The 12,320-nt window shown below is 33.2% G+C and overlaps 1 protein-coding gene across 1 annotated transcript; it reads left to right on the top strand.

The window, feature by feature from the left end:
- Positions 1–7,123: 7,123 nt before the first annotated feature.
- Positions 7,124–11,853, top strand: LOC111370583 (lipase-like PAD4). The gene is made up of 4 exons (XM_022992373.1): positions 7,124–7,259; positions 7,346–7,676; positions 9,803–10,519; positions 10,947–11,853. Exons 1-4 carry the CDS (start codon positions 7,240–7,242, stop codon positions 11,751–11,753), a joined length of 1,875 nt encoding a protein of 624 aa, XP_022848141.1. The 5' UTR covers positions 7,124–7,239; the 3' UTR covers positions 11,754–11,853.
- Positions 11,854–12,320: the final 467 nt, after the last annotated feature.

Below are 12,320 nucleotides of genomic sequence, written 5' to 3'. Positions count from 1 at the left end.
TAACCATGTTTGTATAGCAGAACTCGTTCGATTATGAACATTTTCTCTCTTGATGCTATGTATAAGTGACTTTTTTGGTTCCATATCAAATTTTACATTAGCTTATCTCTTTTCTATTCTTTCTTCTCTTTATATCGTATGATTTTTAAGGTTCATTTGACATGATTTTTGTTCATAAGAGCTTTGGAGAAAGCTATCAAAATTTTTATTTGAAAACTAATTCTTTAAAATAAGTCTTATTTCAAAAGTGTTTTTAGAAGAAGTCACATTGGATTAACTTCCTTTAAAAAATTTTCTAACTACCAGTCATCAGAAAAACTTTAATGAAATTAGTTAAATGGGTCCAAAAGTAATTTTTGGATTTCAAAAACTCATTTTTACTTTAAAAGTCACGTTAAGCCGCCTTACTTCATATGAAGTTATGTAAAATTATACATATTCAGAATAATTGAAACATTTTCCCATCTCAAATATAAACCCGAAACATTTAGCTCCTATTTGGGCTCTATTAAAAATTAAAATGAGATTTTGGAGAGAAATCAGAAATATATTTTGGAATAGTGATTTTTTAGAGAATAATTGGTTAAAAAATAAAAATAAAATCGGATTGACGTATAACATTATTTTATGAGAAAATTTAATGTTGAAAATGAGTTTTAAAAAACACATTAAAAAAAGAAAAAAGGAACCCCGGTTCAATTAGTTCTATTTCAACGTCAATTTTTCTGGAGCATTCTATTCCATCTAGAACATAGAAAGACTTGCAAGTTGCAATGACCGCAGATGGGTCAATTTTGACCTGATTATTTTTACAACTTAGAGCAAATGAAAATATTTTATTTTATGCGTATTTAATTAGGTCCAGTTCTAATGAGAACAAATCGAACATTAACTTCAATGTTTTAAAGAGTGCGATTAGTCACGAATTTTGATTTCATCATCTAATTAATTACATTTTATGCTTTACACTTTTTTTAAATGCTACCACATGGTTGTAATCATTTGGGCGTTGAAGTCGATATTAATGGGAAAAAATCTAACTTTGTAATGTGCTGAATATCGTACAAAATCATGATATATTGTATTGTGTCTGAACGTGTTTGAGCCGCATTCTTTTGAAAAAAAAAATAGTGTCTGAATGAGTTTGAGCCGCATTCTTTGAAAAAATATATATTAAATAGTGATTTGACATCATTTTAATAATATATTACTTAATAAAAAAATATTACATGTAAATCTAAAATTTTTCTTCATTTTTTAACTATACATTCTCCACCAATTTACTATTCTAAAATACGTTTTTTTTAAAAAATAATGTGGCTCATACGCATCCTATGAATAGGCCGTGCCCCTTGAACAACCCTCGTATAACCAGGGTAGCATGGTGTGGGCTTTAGCCCCTGTTTGACTCTCATTTTTTAAAATTAAAATAGGTAGAATAGTGTTTTTTGAAAAATGAGTAGTTGAAAAAAGAAGGAATTACTTTTGAATTAAGGGTGTGTTTGATTGACATGGAAAATATTACCTAGAAAAGAAAATATTTTCCATCTTTTGTGGAAAATAAAAACCACCTCTACCCAAGGAAAATATTTTCCTTAAAAACAAGGAAAATTAGGCATATTTTCAAAAGTTGGAAAATATTTTCCATGGAAAAAAATAGCAATCAAACACTCAAAGTGAAAATTTGGACGGAAAACTGATATTTTCCATGAAAAATAAATGTAATCAAACACACCCTAAGTGTAATATTATTTTATGAAAGATTGTATGATTGAAAATAGAAGAGCGAAAAATAAAATTTAATTTAATGGGTCGAACGGAGGCTTATTCATTGAATAGGTCAGTCAACTATGAATAGGTTGCCCCCGAGGCATAGTTCAGTTATGTAAAGAACATGAGTGAGATTATCTTGCGCTTTGCTGACAATTGCAATGTGGGAGTTCAATTCCTGAAACATGGAATTTGACTCCTTGTAGGCGCAGTATACAAGCAACTCTTGTTCCCTAACCTGTTGAGACACATTTCGTGATTTACTCTCCTCACAAAACTCTAGAGATGGGACGATAGGGGCCTTAAAGTTGGTGCTCAAACTTTACTTTTTTTTTTTTTTTTTCTTTTTTCTTCAGTATGAATAGGTCAGTCAACCATTTAATTGAATCTACACCCATTATTGGCCCCGTTGAGGACGTCAGCGCGTACGTCCTGAGTGACAAGGATGTATCAGTCCATTTACAAAATCTGCTCCCTATACCAACTCTAGAGTCAAGTCATCTATATTCTGTAATTCCATATTAAACTCCCGTTTGGCTCCCATTTACGTCTACAATTATTTTATAAAAAATTGTGTGATTTAAAATAAGAAAAAAACAAATAAAATATAATGGAATGAAAATTAGTGGGGGACGAGGCTAATTAATGTACAAAATTATAGACCAAATTAAATTTTATTCCATTTTTCTCTCTTCAATTTTCAACCACACATTCTTGCATAAAATAATATTACACATAAATCGAAAATTTTTCCTTCTTTTTCATCCACTTATTTTTCAAAAAACACTATTCCCTCATTTTCATTTTCGAAAAATGGGGGGCCAAACGATAGCTAAAAATTGATGTGCCTAGAAAGGAAAAAAAATTAGTTTGAAAAAGAAAATCAATTAAATTTTAGCCTCTGTTTGAGCCCCATTCTTTTAAAAAAATATATTCTTAAACAATATTTTGACATCATTTCAATCATACATTTTCAATAAAATAATATTATAAGCAAATTCAAATCTTTTCCTTATTTTTTAATAACACATTTTTCATCAATACACTACTCAAAAATCATTTTTATGAAAAGAATGGGGGCTCAAACAAGGCTTAATTTAATGTCATGTCATGTCATGTCATTATTCTGTATATCAATATGTAAATAATTATGTTCAAATAGTATTATGCAATTAAAAAAATACCATACTACCAACAAATGAATTTAAATTTAAGTGCCTCACTATATTAGAGTCAATCACGCAGTGTTTTGTGTCACTAACTATTGTCAATGATCGTATTTTCTAGAATCTCGATAAGATAATATTTCTAGAATTGAGAAAAAAAAAACTATATTGATTATTAATTATTCGTTGATCAATAATAAACATATATATTTTTTTATGAAGATAACTCATATTTGATAAAGATGTGATAAGATGATAATTGTACGAAGAAACCTGATTTTTGCAAAGAAGCACTCAAAGTTAAGGGGAGAATAATTTCGATACGACGGTTTTATATGTACAATGACAGGATCATTTAATTAATTAATGACACGTGATCATATGTGTAAAAATTAATATCTACTCAAACTCTTTTTCTTATTTATTTAAAATCACACGTTCAAATGACTACACGTCCTTAATTAATTATAAATGTCATTTTACTCCATCAATTTATTAGTCGAAACAACCTATGAATTGACGTCAAAAAAATAAATATATAAATAAAAATTATAATACCATAATTTGTAAAATGGACGAGACAAAATACAAACAACCTAGGTGATGATTAATTGATAAAATAAAGAGAATCAAAGAAGTAATTAGTGTTATTTAATTTAATAAATATGTCGATCAATTAATTGGCAAATAATCTTCATCAATCTAATGAAGCATACCGTGTCATTATAAATAAAGACGATAAATAAGTAATATAATGAATTTTCCTTATATGAGTCTATATTATTCTGATAAAAAATAAGCAAATTAAAAATCATATTTGTGAAGTAAAACAAGATTTTACATTAACAAAGTTAAAAGAGTGTGTAATTTGAAATAAATAAGAGAAAATGAGAGTATATATTGATTATGATACAGATGATTACGTGTCTTTAATTGAGTGGACGATTCTATCACTTCACATACAAAACTATCCTACCCAATTTTTTGTTCTATCAAAGTGATAGTAATATTGGATAATTTTTTTTTTTTTTTAACGATATGTGAACGTAGCGCTTGATTTTCTTTTTCACATTACATGATTACAAAACGCAACCTAGAACTTCTTTTGCATTACAAAAAATTAGAAATGAGATATAAGTTGAAATAAATTTCAAAAAGACACGAAGAACACTACATAAATAATTTCGAAGGTCTCCTGGAAAATCATAGAAGTTTAAATTCATATTAATTTACGTAGTTAATGAGAATTATACGAGAGTATAAAGATTTTTCAACAATGTACTTGTTGACACATAAAAATTCAGCCCAAATCGAACAGCCGAAGGAGTGAAGCCCAATTGGAGGATCCCCAAATCAGATAGCCCAAAGAACGAAGCCCAATCGAACAAATCAAGATGAAGGCCCAAATAAGGAGGCCCAAGAACGCGGTAACGCCATCGCCCAAGTTTACAAGTCGGCCAGAATCTGAGCGAATGGAGTGTCATACAGTCGCCCAGAGCTGTTACTCTATTCTCGCCCAGACCTTCAAGTCACCCAAGGTATTAACAAACATAAAGCGTCGTGGTTATCAAGAAGTGCAGTTATCAAAGCAGTTATTAAAGCAGCCCTATCACGTTCCACGATTCAAGGAATTCAATCGAAAGCGGTTGAACGATGAAGAGTAATGGCAGCAGTTAAAAAAGGGAGTTTTCATGACAAGTTGGCCATTACGAAGAAAGTGGGCAGTTATAGGACGATCAAGCAGTTTTTAGGGCGGTTGATCACAAAGAGATCGTCCATGAAGTATAAAAGGGAGAAATGACATAGAAGCGAAAGACCGAATCCAAAACTCTCGAATAGAGAGCATGTAATTTTCATTTCCTTAGTTTTTAGATTTAAACACTTTTCTTTCAGTAACTCGTGTGATTGCGCTCCTTGGAGGTACGTTGTTTTTAATTTCCAATTGTAAAGTCATCGCCAATAAAAGAACACCCCTTTTTGGGACTTTGTCTCAAGAGATTTGTCCCTTACACAATCGTCTGATCCTTTTTAATTGTTAGAGACTAACCCGCGCGAAACAGTACTAGCTTCAAGTTGATCGAGCTATAAATTTAACACATTAAACTCAAATAAGGATGGATAAAAAATATCAATTTATCTAAGTTCCACGATACAATCAATTCTTGTACCACCTTGGGAAAGTCGCGTTTTTATCATAATCAAAAGAGTTGAAAAACTTAATTTTAGAAGTTGTGTCTATTCGTAATGGCATCTTAGAAAAGTTGCTTTCTTAATTAGGGAGACACAAAAGTGTCGGCACTGTAGCATTCTTGGACTTAATTTTACGAATTCATCAATTCTAGAAGCAAGTCTCCGAGAATTGAAAGATGAAAAGTAGTTAAAAGTAAAACATCTTTGAGCATTTCTCCTTGTTGATTCTGAAATCTATGAGCTTTTCCATTAAAATTGATATTTCAAAATTCAGCTCAGGTGAAAATAAAAAATAAATAAATAACAAGGGTGTGTTTGGCACATAAACTAACTGTCACAGGCCCTTTTGTGTAGCATTATTCAATTTTAATTGAATTATTCACGGGTGTGTTTGGCACATTAAATTCCTGTCGCAGGCCCTTTAATGATTCTGTTACAAAAGGTGTCCCCTAACACACGGCATATGGATTTCCGTACAAAATGTGTTCAACTGTGCTATAATTACGTCTTTTAACCAAGACGAGAAAAGTCGTGTGTACACACTACGATAACTATATCTTGACTTTTGTGTCATAACTCAAAAGTAGATTACACTTTTGTCCAAACATTTAGCCCAGTTTGTTTTTCATTCTTTAATCCAAAAAAATGAAAAATATGATCGTTATTCATTACATCAAGTTATCATATTTTATTTTCTCTTTCTGTTGTGGGCTCCATAATGTCTATATTTTTCATTTCTATTCTTATAAGAATGAGAATCAAATGGAGGCTTAATGAAACAAATTAATATCACTCACACATTCAGAAAAATTCTAATACTAATAAGGTAATCGTGCTCCAATTTTATTTTATCGACTAGTTACAAATTAATTTAATTTTATTAAGATAATTTCATCCAATTGCATTGACAAGATTGATGATGTGAAAGTTTAACAAATGTTAGTCATCATGAAGAGAATTAGGAATCGGGATAGAAGCGTTAAAATGATCGGTCTGAAAGTGCAAGATCTGATTCATAGCAAATGGGCCAATCTCCATTATCAACAAATGAGAAATCGTTTAGATTAGAGGTAAATAAAGCATGAGCCAAAATACTATAGACAGTGGCGAGCGTAGATATTTAGAGTTAGTGGGGCACAATCAAATTTATTAAAAATTTACAAAAAAACTATGTATTCTACAAAAATACACACAAATGATCACTATCATAGATTTACAAATCTCATATATATGATAAATAAGGATTCCCAAAGAATTTCAAATAATCCCACATATATGATAAATAACAAATTTTATAGAATTTTCAAATTAAATATCACAAATGACAAAATAATTTCAACTATTACTCTCTCAATTGTTCAGTCATCGCTGGAACTCTATTCTAATAAAAAAAGCCCAACTATCCCTATTGCCTAATTTTAATTTTTGGTTCATTAAAATAAAATTAAAAAAATACCAACTTGAAGCTGGTGGGTCAAGTGACCCACTAAGACCTTGAATACGTCCGCCAGTGACTATAGGCTAGGCGATCCCATTTTCCGAGCTAAAATTCACTGTCAAGGAAAAGACTTTGAGACCTAGGATTCCATGCATCCGATTGACACATATGATGTCTGGTATCAAAGACAAGTCTCGTAGTTCTATTTCTCCTACTAGTTAGAAATGAGCAGCGCTTCGTAGGAAGGGAAAAATCTGTCAAATATGTCATGTTCATTCTAATTCCGCTAGCAGAATTATTCTTTAATATACAGGCTTCTTCCTATAGAGAAATCAGCCATGAATAGGAGAAATTTTTCTTATCTTGATGGGGGCGACTACCGATCGTGTCTTGAAAACATTAAATAAAAATAAGTGACTATCATTATTTATTTCACTTTACCTAAGTTGAGAAAAAGGTAATGGGGTGATTAAAATAAATAAATCTTTTTTTTTGTCAATTCATCAGTTATGTGGAGCACTAAAACTGCAATTAAAAAAAAAAGAAAAAGAAAAAGAAAAGAATACTATAATTACACAAAAAACGTGGCCACATATTTCAACAAAACCGTTCAAACTTTGCTTCCATACTCCCCACTACCAACTCAAAGGAAGTTCTGAAGAAGGAAAATTATCGATGGAAGACGAAGTTTCATCGTAAGTGAAACTTCAAGTTTCCAAGTCCAATTTGACTCGAGAATTTTCTAAGTATTCCTTTAAAATTGTTTTTAAATCTTTCGCAGGTTCGAGCCAAGTGAAATGTTGGCAACATTTCTGGCCTCAACGCCGTTGCTCGAGGAATCATGGAAGCTTTCCCGCCACGCCAACGCGGCCGGGGTGCAGAATTTCGTCGCGAATCGAGTGGGGGAGGTGACTTACGTTGCCTTTCCCGGGCTTCAAAACGTCGGGTCGGGTCCCTGTAGCAGAGAATTGGTGGCGCTTGGAACGGCTGTTGAGGGAGGTTTCACTCCGTTTAATCGTCACGTTGTCGAAGGCAAAGAACCGCCCATGGTTCATGCTGGATTGCTGCAACTCTTCTTGGATCTTTATAACACCCAAAATTTCAGAGCTAAGGTCAGTGTTTTCGTTTATGAAATTATTATTATTATTTTTCAATTGAAAAGGTGAGTAAAAATTATGGTAATTATTTAGCTTTCGTTAATCGTACCGACTACGAAATGATAATTATATCTCATAAATTTTGATGGTCATAAAGTATTTGTCAGATATTTTGATTTTTAATGGTCATAAAGTATTTGTTAGATACTTTGATTTTATAGAAATATTATCATAAAAGTCAATGTTCTCTGTTTAAATCCATGCCACACAGAGTTTAGAAGGAAAAGCTAGTTTCATTGGCTATTTCGGTCGAAAATTAATACCAATTCATGTTTGATACTGTGAACTGAAGTAGATAGATTTAAGTTGATCTTATCCAAATCAACTTAATTAGTTGCTGAGAAATGAAAAATATCACGTCAAGGTTTTTAAACGTTGGAGATAGAAGTTTATTTTATTAAAAAACATGATGAACTTGAACATTTGTATAATTTCTTAAAATAAAGGGTGTGCCTGTGTCTTTTTGCATCATTTATTGGGTATTTAGGAATTCTCAATTAACTCAGAAAAGAAATTAAAAATGTGGGTTGCTATTAGTCAAGAAATGAGAAAGGTGCCAATCTCTTGTTTTTGGTTCACTCCGAACTTTTCAATCTTTGCGGTTAAATTTCAAAATTAAGGTCTGACGAGGATAGCCGCCCACATACTGCTGCCAAATTTATATCTATTCGTGTTTAAACTCTAAACTTTAATGATGGAACAATTGCAAATTTGGTAGCTATTCTTTTCACTATCTGAAATAGAAACACATAGTTGAAGTGGAGAACATCAACAAACATCTCCCCTATCTCTTTGTCTCAATCTTTTTTAATCCTATTCAGTTTTATGCAATAAACGTGCTTTTATAAAAAAGGATTATCCTGTTCTCAACTGCAGAATAAATATACCCCTCATTGTGGTTGGAATAGATCTTGCCCCACACGCAGAGTGAGGGACACGGTGGACACACTTGGTGTATATATATTATGCCATGTTCAATGAATCTAATCATGATCACCATATATCTTGGTGGGGCAAACTAATTTGTTGCCTTTCAACTTATCACATCAAGTTCACTTTTTCACAGTAATTTTAATAGTGTGTTATGTGTTGCTCTAATTGCGAATTTAAGTGATTTGGCAATAATATTTGACTTACTGTTGCATAAGATTTGTTTTATAGTAATTGTGTATCTAACACAAATTATTCAAGGTATACTTGAGGTGTAAACTTTTGGCCTTTAGTTTGCACCTTTTCTTGATAGAATTCGATGATGTGCCCAGCAACCTACTTTATTCGTTTGGTTGTCATTTTAAAATGCGTGGTTTATAAAAGATTGTCCTTACGTAAAAGACTAAAACCTAACATCGAATGCGTATACATGTAGGTACACTGATTAATTATTATTAAATTATAAATTTAATTAATTAAAATTCGAAGTTTGACTGGTCAAAAAAGACGTATCGTGTGTGATGGATGACTTGTATGGCTGCCAAATTTTTTGATTGGCCTTTTCTCGCATAATATCTTAATGAAGTTAAATAATGTCCAATCAATTGCTTCTATGAGATCATTTTCTGGGGTTTTTCCAGGACAGCAAGCACCTCATTTTTTTCAATTTAACCTATAATCAAAATTGAAATTGAAGAAATCTTGTATGTTTCAAATGATAATTATCTAAATTGGACTATTTTTATCTCTAAATAAGAAAACTTGACAGTCTACTAGGCATAAAAATGACCTAATACTATAAGAAAAAAAATGTGCCCTAATAAATGATGTATATCAAGCTAGTACATCACCTTGGTAAGTTTTATGGTCCTGCAAAGTGGCCATTAATCTTAGCTGTAATACTAGGGATTGCAAGTTTACCAAGGAACTGAGATGGATTAAACTCGACCCTCGTACATCATAGAAACATTAGATAGAACAATTATTCAAGTTTTATTATTACTTCAAAAATTTCTGGTCAATTATCTCAAGTCTATTGTTTCTAGCTTACACATTGATTTCTCATGCACTATGAAACATCATGAAAGACATTGAACGTTAGAGACTTTATACAGATGATTTTTGGTAGTGACATTGTTATGTGACTGCAGATGACAGAAATCATGAATGAAAGCAAATCACTAGTCTTCACTGGCCACTCCATTGGAGGAGCAATTGCTTCACTCTCAGCCCTTTGGCTTCTCTCTTTTCTAGGAAACACTTCACTCTCCACGGCGGTGTTTTGCATCACCTTTGGCTCACCTATGCTTGGAAACGAATCCCTTTCCCGAGCCATCCTCCATGAAAGGTGGGGTGGAAATTTTTACCATGTCGTGGCACAGCATGACATTGTCCCAAGGCTGCTCTTTGCACCAACTCCTCCATTTATCCTGCAACTCCATTCCTTCTTCAAATCCCTGCAGTTTTCACTAACAACCCCATACAATGCACAACTAGCTGTCCAATTGTCTGATGAGAACAAAGCTGAACTATTTCATACTGTGTTGGCCTGTCTTAGAGCAAGTTCAAGCGGAGTAAGTGATCTGGAAGGAGGTCCCTTTTGGCCATTTGGTAGCTACATGTTCTGTACGGACAGGGGATCAATTTGCATGGACAATGCCACAGCTATTGTTAAGTTGCTTTACTTGATGCTAGCAACAGGTTCACCTAATTCCTGTATAGAGGATCATCTGAAGTATGATGAGTATGTAACGAGAGCTTGCTGGCAGTTTTTGATGAGAACAAGCTTCATAGAAGGTAGTTCGACTGAATCGAGCTATGAAGCAGGGATTGCATTGGCTTTGAATTCAGCAGGAATAAATTCCCATGTAAAGTCAATAACGACATGGCATCCCTATTTATCATCCCTGAAATTCGTCTCGTTCCATTTAGTCAGATTTACGCTTTATATCAAGTTGATTACTGTACTTAAACTTTGTTATTATTTGGCCAGTATATCAATATCCGTTGTTTGACAACAGAAAAGCAGTCGTGACAGTCTAGTTTGCAGCCTGCTAGCAAATAACTAGATTGCCAGGTCAACTTTTCTGTTGGTCAAACTTGACGAACAGATATTGACAGAGTGATCATGTAACAGAGTTTAACTTCAGTAAGCAATTTAAAATGAAATGCAGTTCGGTGAGTAGCATGAAATTTTGCTAAGAGTTCAATGACCCTTCGGTAATTTAGGCCTATTAATGACAGGACTGAGGGAAAAAGCTTTTCTAACTAGTTTTCATTCTGGTGTTCTCACAGGAACCAGCTTATGGACTCGCAAAAGAATGCCTCAAAAAGGCAAATCAAGTAGGTTGTAGGCGCAACCTTAACAATGCTAAGCTTGCAGTTGATTTATCTAAAATCACGCCACTTAGAGCTCAGATCGAGTGGTATAAATCATTTTGTGATGATTCTGATGATCAGATGGGATACTATGATTCATTCAAGCAGAGAAGTGCTTCAAAGAGAGGTAACAAAGTTAATATGAACCGTTTTAGGCTTGCATTCTTTTGGGATAAAGTGATCGAAATGATGGAAACAAATCAACTTCCTTATGATTTTCATAAGCAACCAAAGTACGTGAATGGTTCCCACTTCTACAAACTCCTTGTCGAACCTCTTGAAATTGCTGAATATTATAGAACCGGGATGCACACGAAGAAGGGCCACTATATTGAGCATGGCAGGGAAAAAAGGTTTCTGCTATTTGACAAATGGTGGAAAGACAGAATAGTCGGTGAGGAAGAAAATAGTCCGCGGAGCAAATTCGCCAGTTTAACACAAGATTCTTGCTTTTGGGCAAGAGTAGAGGAAGCAAGAGACTGTATTTACGAGGTTGCATCTGAAATGGACATGGGAAGGCGTTTGCTATTGTTGGAGAAAATCGAAATGTTTGAACAGTATGCGAGCCGAATGATTGACAGGAAGGAGGTGTCCAAAGATGTTATAGCAAAGAACTCAAGCTACAATTTGTTCGTAGGAGAATGGAGAGAACTAAAATCTCATGTGAAGCCATGGCCACTTCAGTTTCCTAGTTTTCATGATGGGGGGAATATGGTTCCTTAGACTGATGTATGAAAATAAAACCTTTTTCATCTTTTGAAGGTGGAAAAGTGGTTCAGTGCTGGAATAAATCTTATTGTGCAATTTCTAATATCACTTTTCATTGGCTCGATTCCAATCGAATTAGACTAGCAATTTTTCGAAAACGATCAAACCCGAAGTTATCACGAAATCGAAAGCTACTTTTCTTTAGCTCGATTCCAATCGAATTAGACTAGCAATTCGCCGAAAATGATCAAACCCGAAGTTATCATGTAATCAAAAATTACTTTTCATTGGCTCGATTCCAATCGAATTAGACTAGCAATTTTTCGAAAACGATCAAACCCGAAGTTATCACGAAATCGAAAGCTACTTTTCTTTAGCTCGATTCCAATCGAATTAGACTAGCAATTCGCCGAAAATGATCAAACCCGAAGTTATCATGTAATCAAAAATTACTTTTCATTGGCTCGAGTCCAATCGAATGGCACTAGCGATTCGCGAAAAAAGGAACAAACCCGAAGTTATCAAGAAATCAAAAGCCACTTTTCATTGGCTCAATTCCAATCGAATTAGACTAGTAATTCG

Source organism: Olea europaea, chromosome 2 (genome assembly GCF_002742605.1).
Source record: "Olea europaea var. sylvestris chromosome 2, O_europaea_v1, whole genome shotgun sequence".
NCBI lineage: Eukaryota > Viridiplantae > Streptophyta > Magnoliopsida > Lamiales > Oleaceae > Olea > Olea europaea.
Note: the sequence above shows the minus strand (reverse complement) of the source record. Positions and strands in the feature narration are given on the sequence as shown.

Bases quoted from the DNA above. Each gene is read 5' to 3' on its own strand.
- LOC111370583 (XM_022992373.1), top strand. From the start codon at position 7,240: ATGGAAGACGAAGTTTCATC. The intron at 7,260-7,345 runs GTAAGTGAAACT...AATCTTTCGCAG, and splicing joins ATGGAAGACGAAGTTTCATC to GTTCGAGCCAAGTGAAATGT. The intron at 10,520-10,946 runs GTAAAGTCAATA...GTGTTCTCACAG, and splicing joins CAGCAGGAATAAATTCCCAT to GAACCAGCTTATGGACTCGC.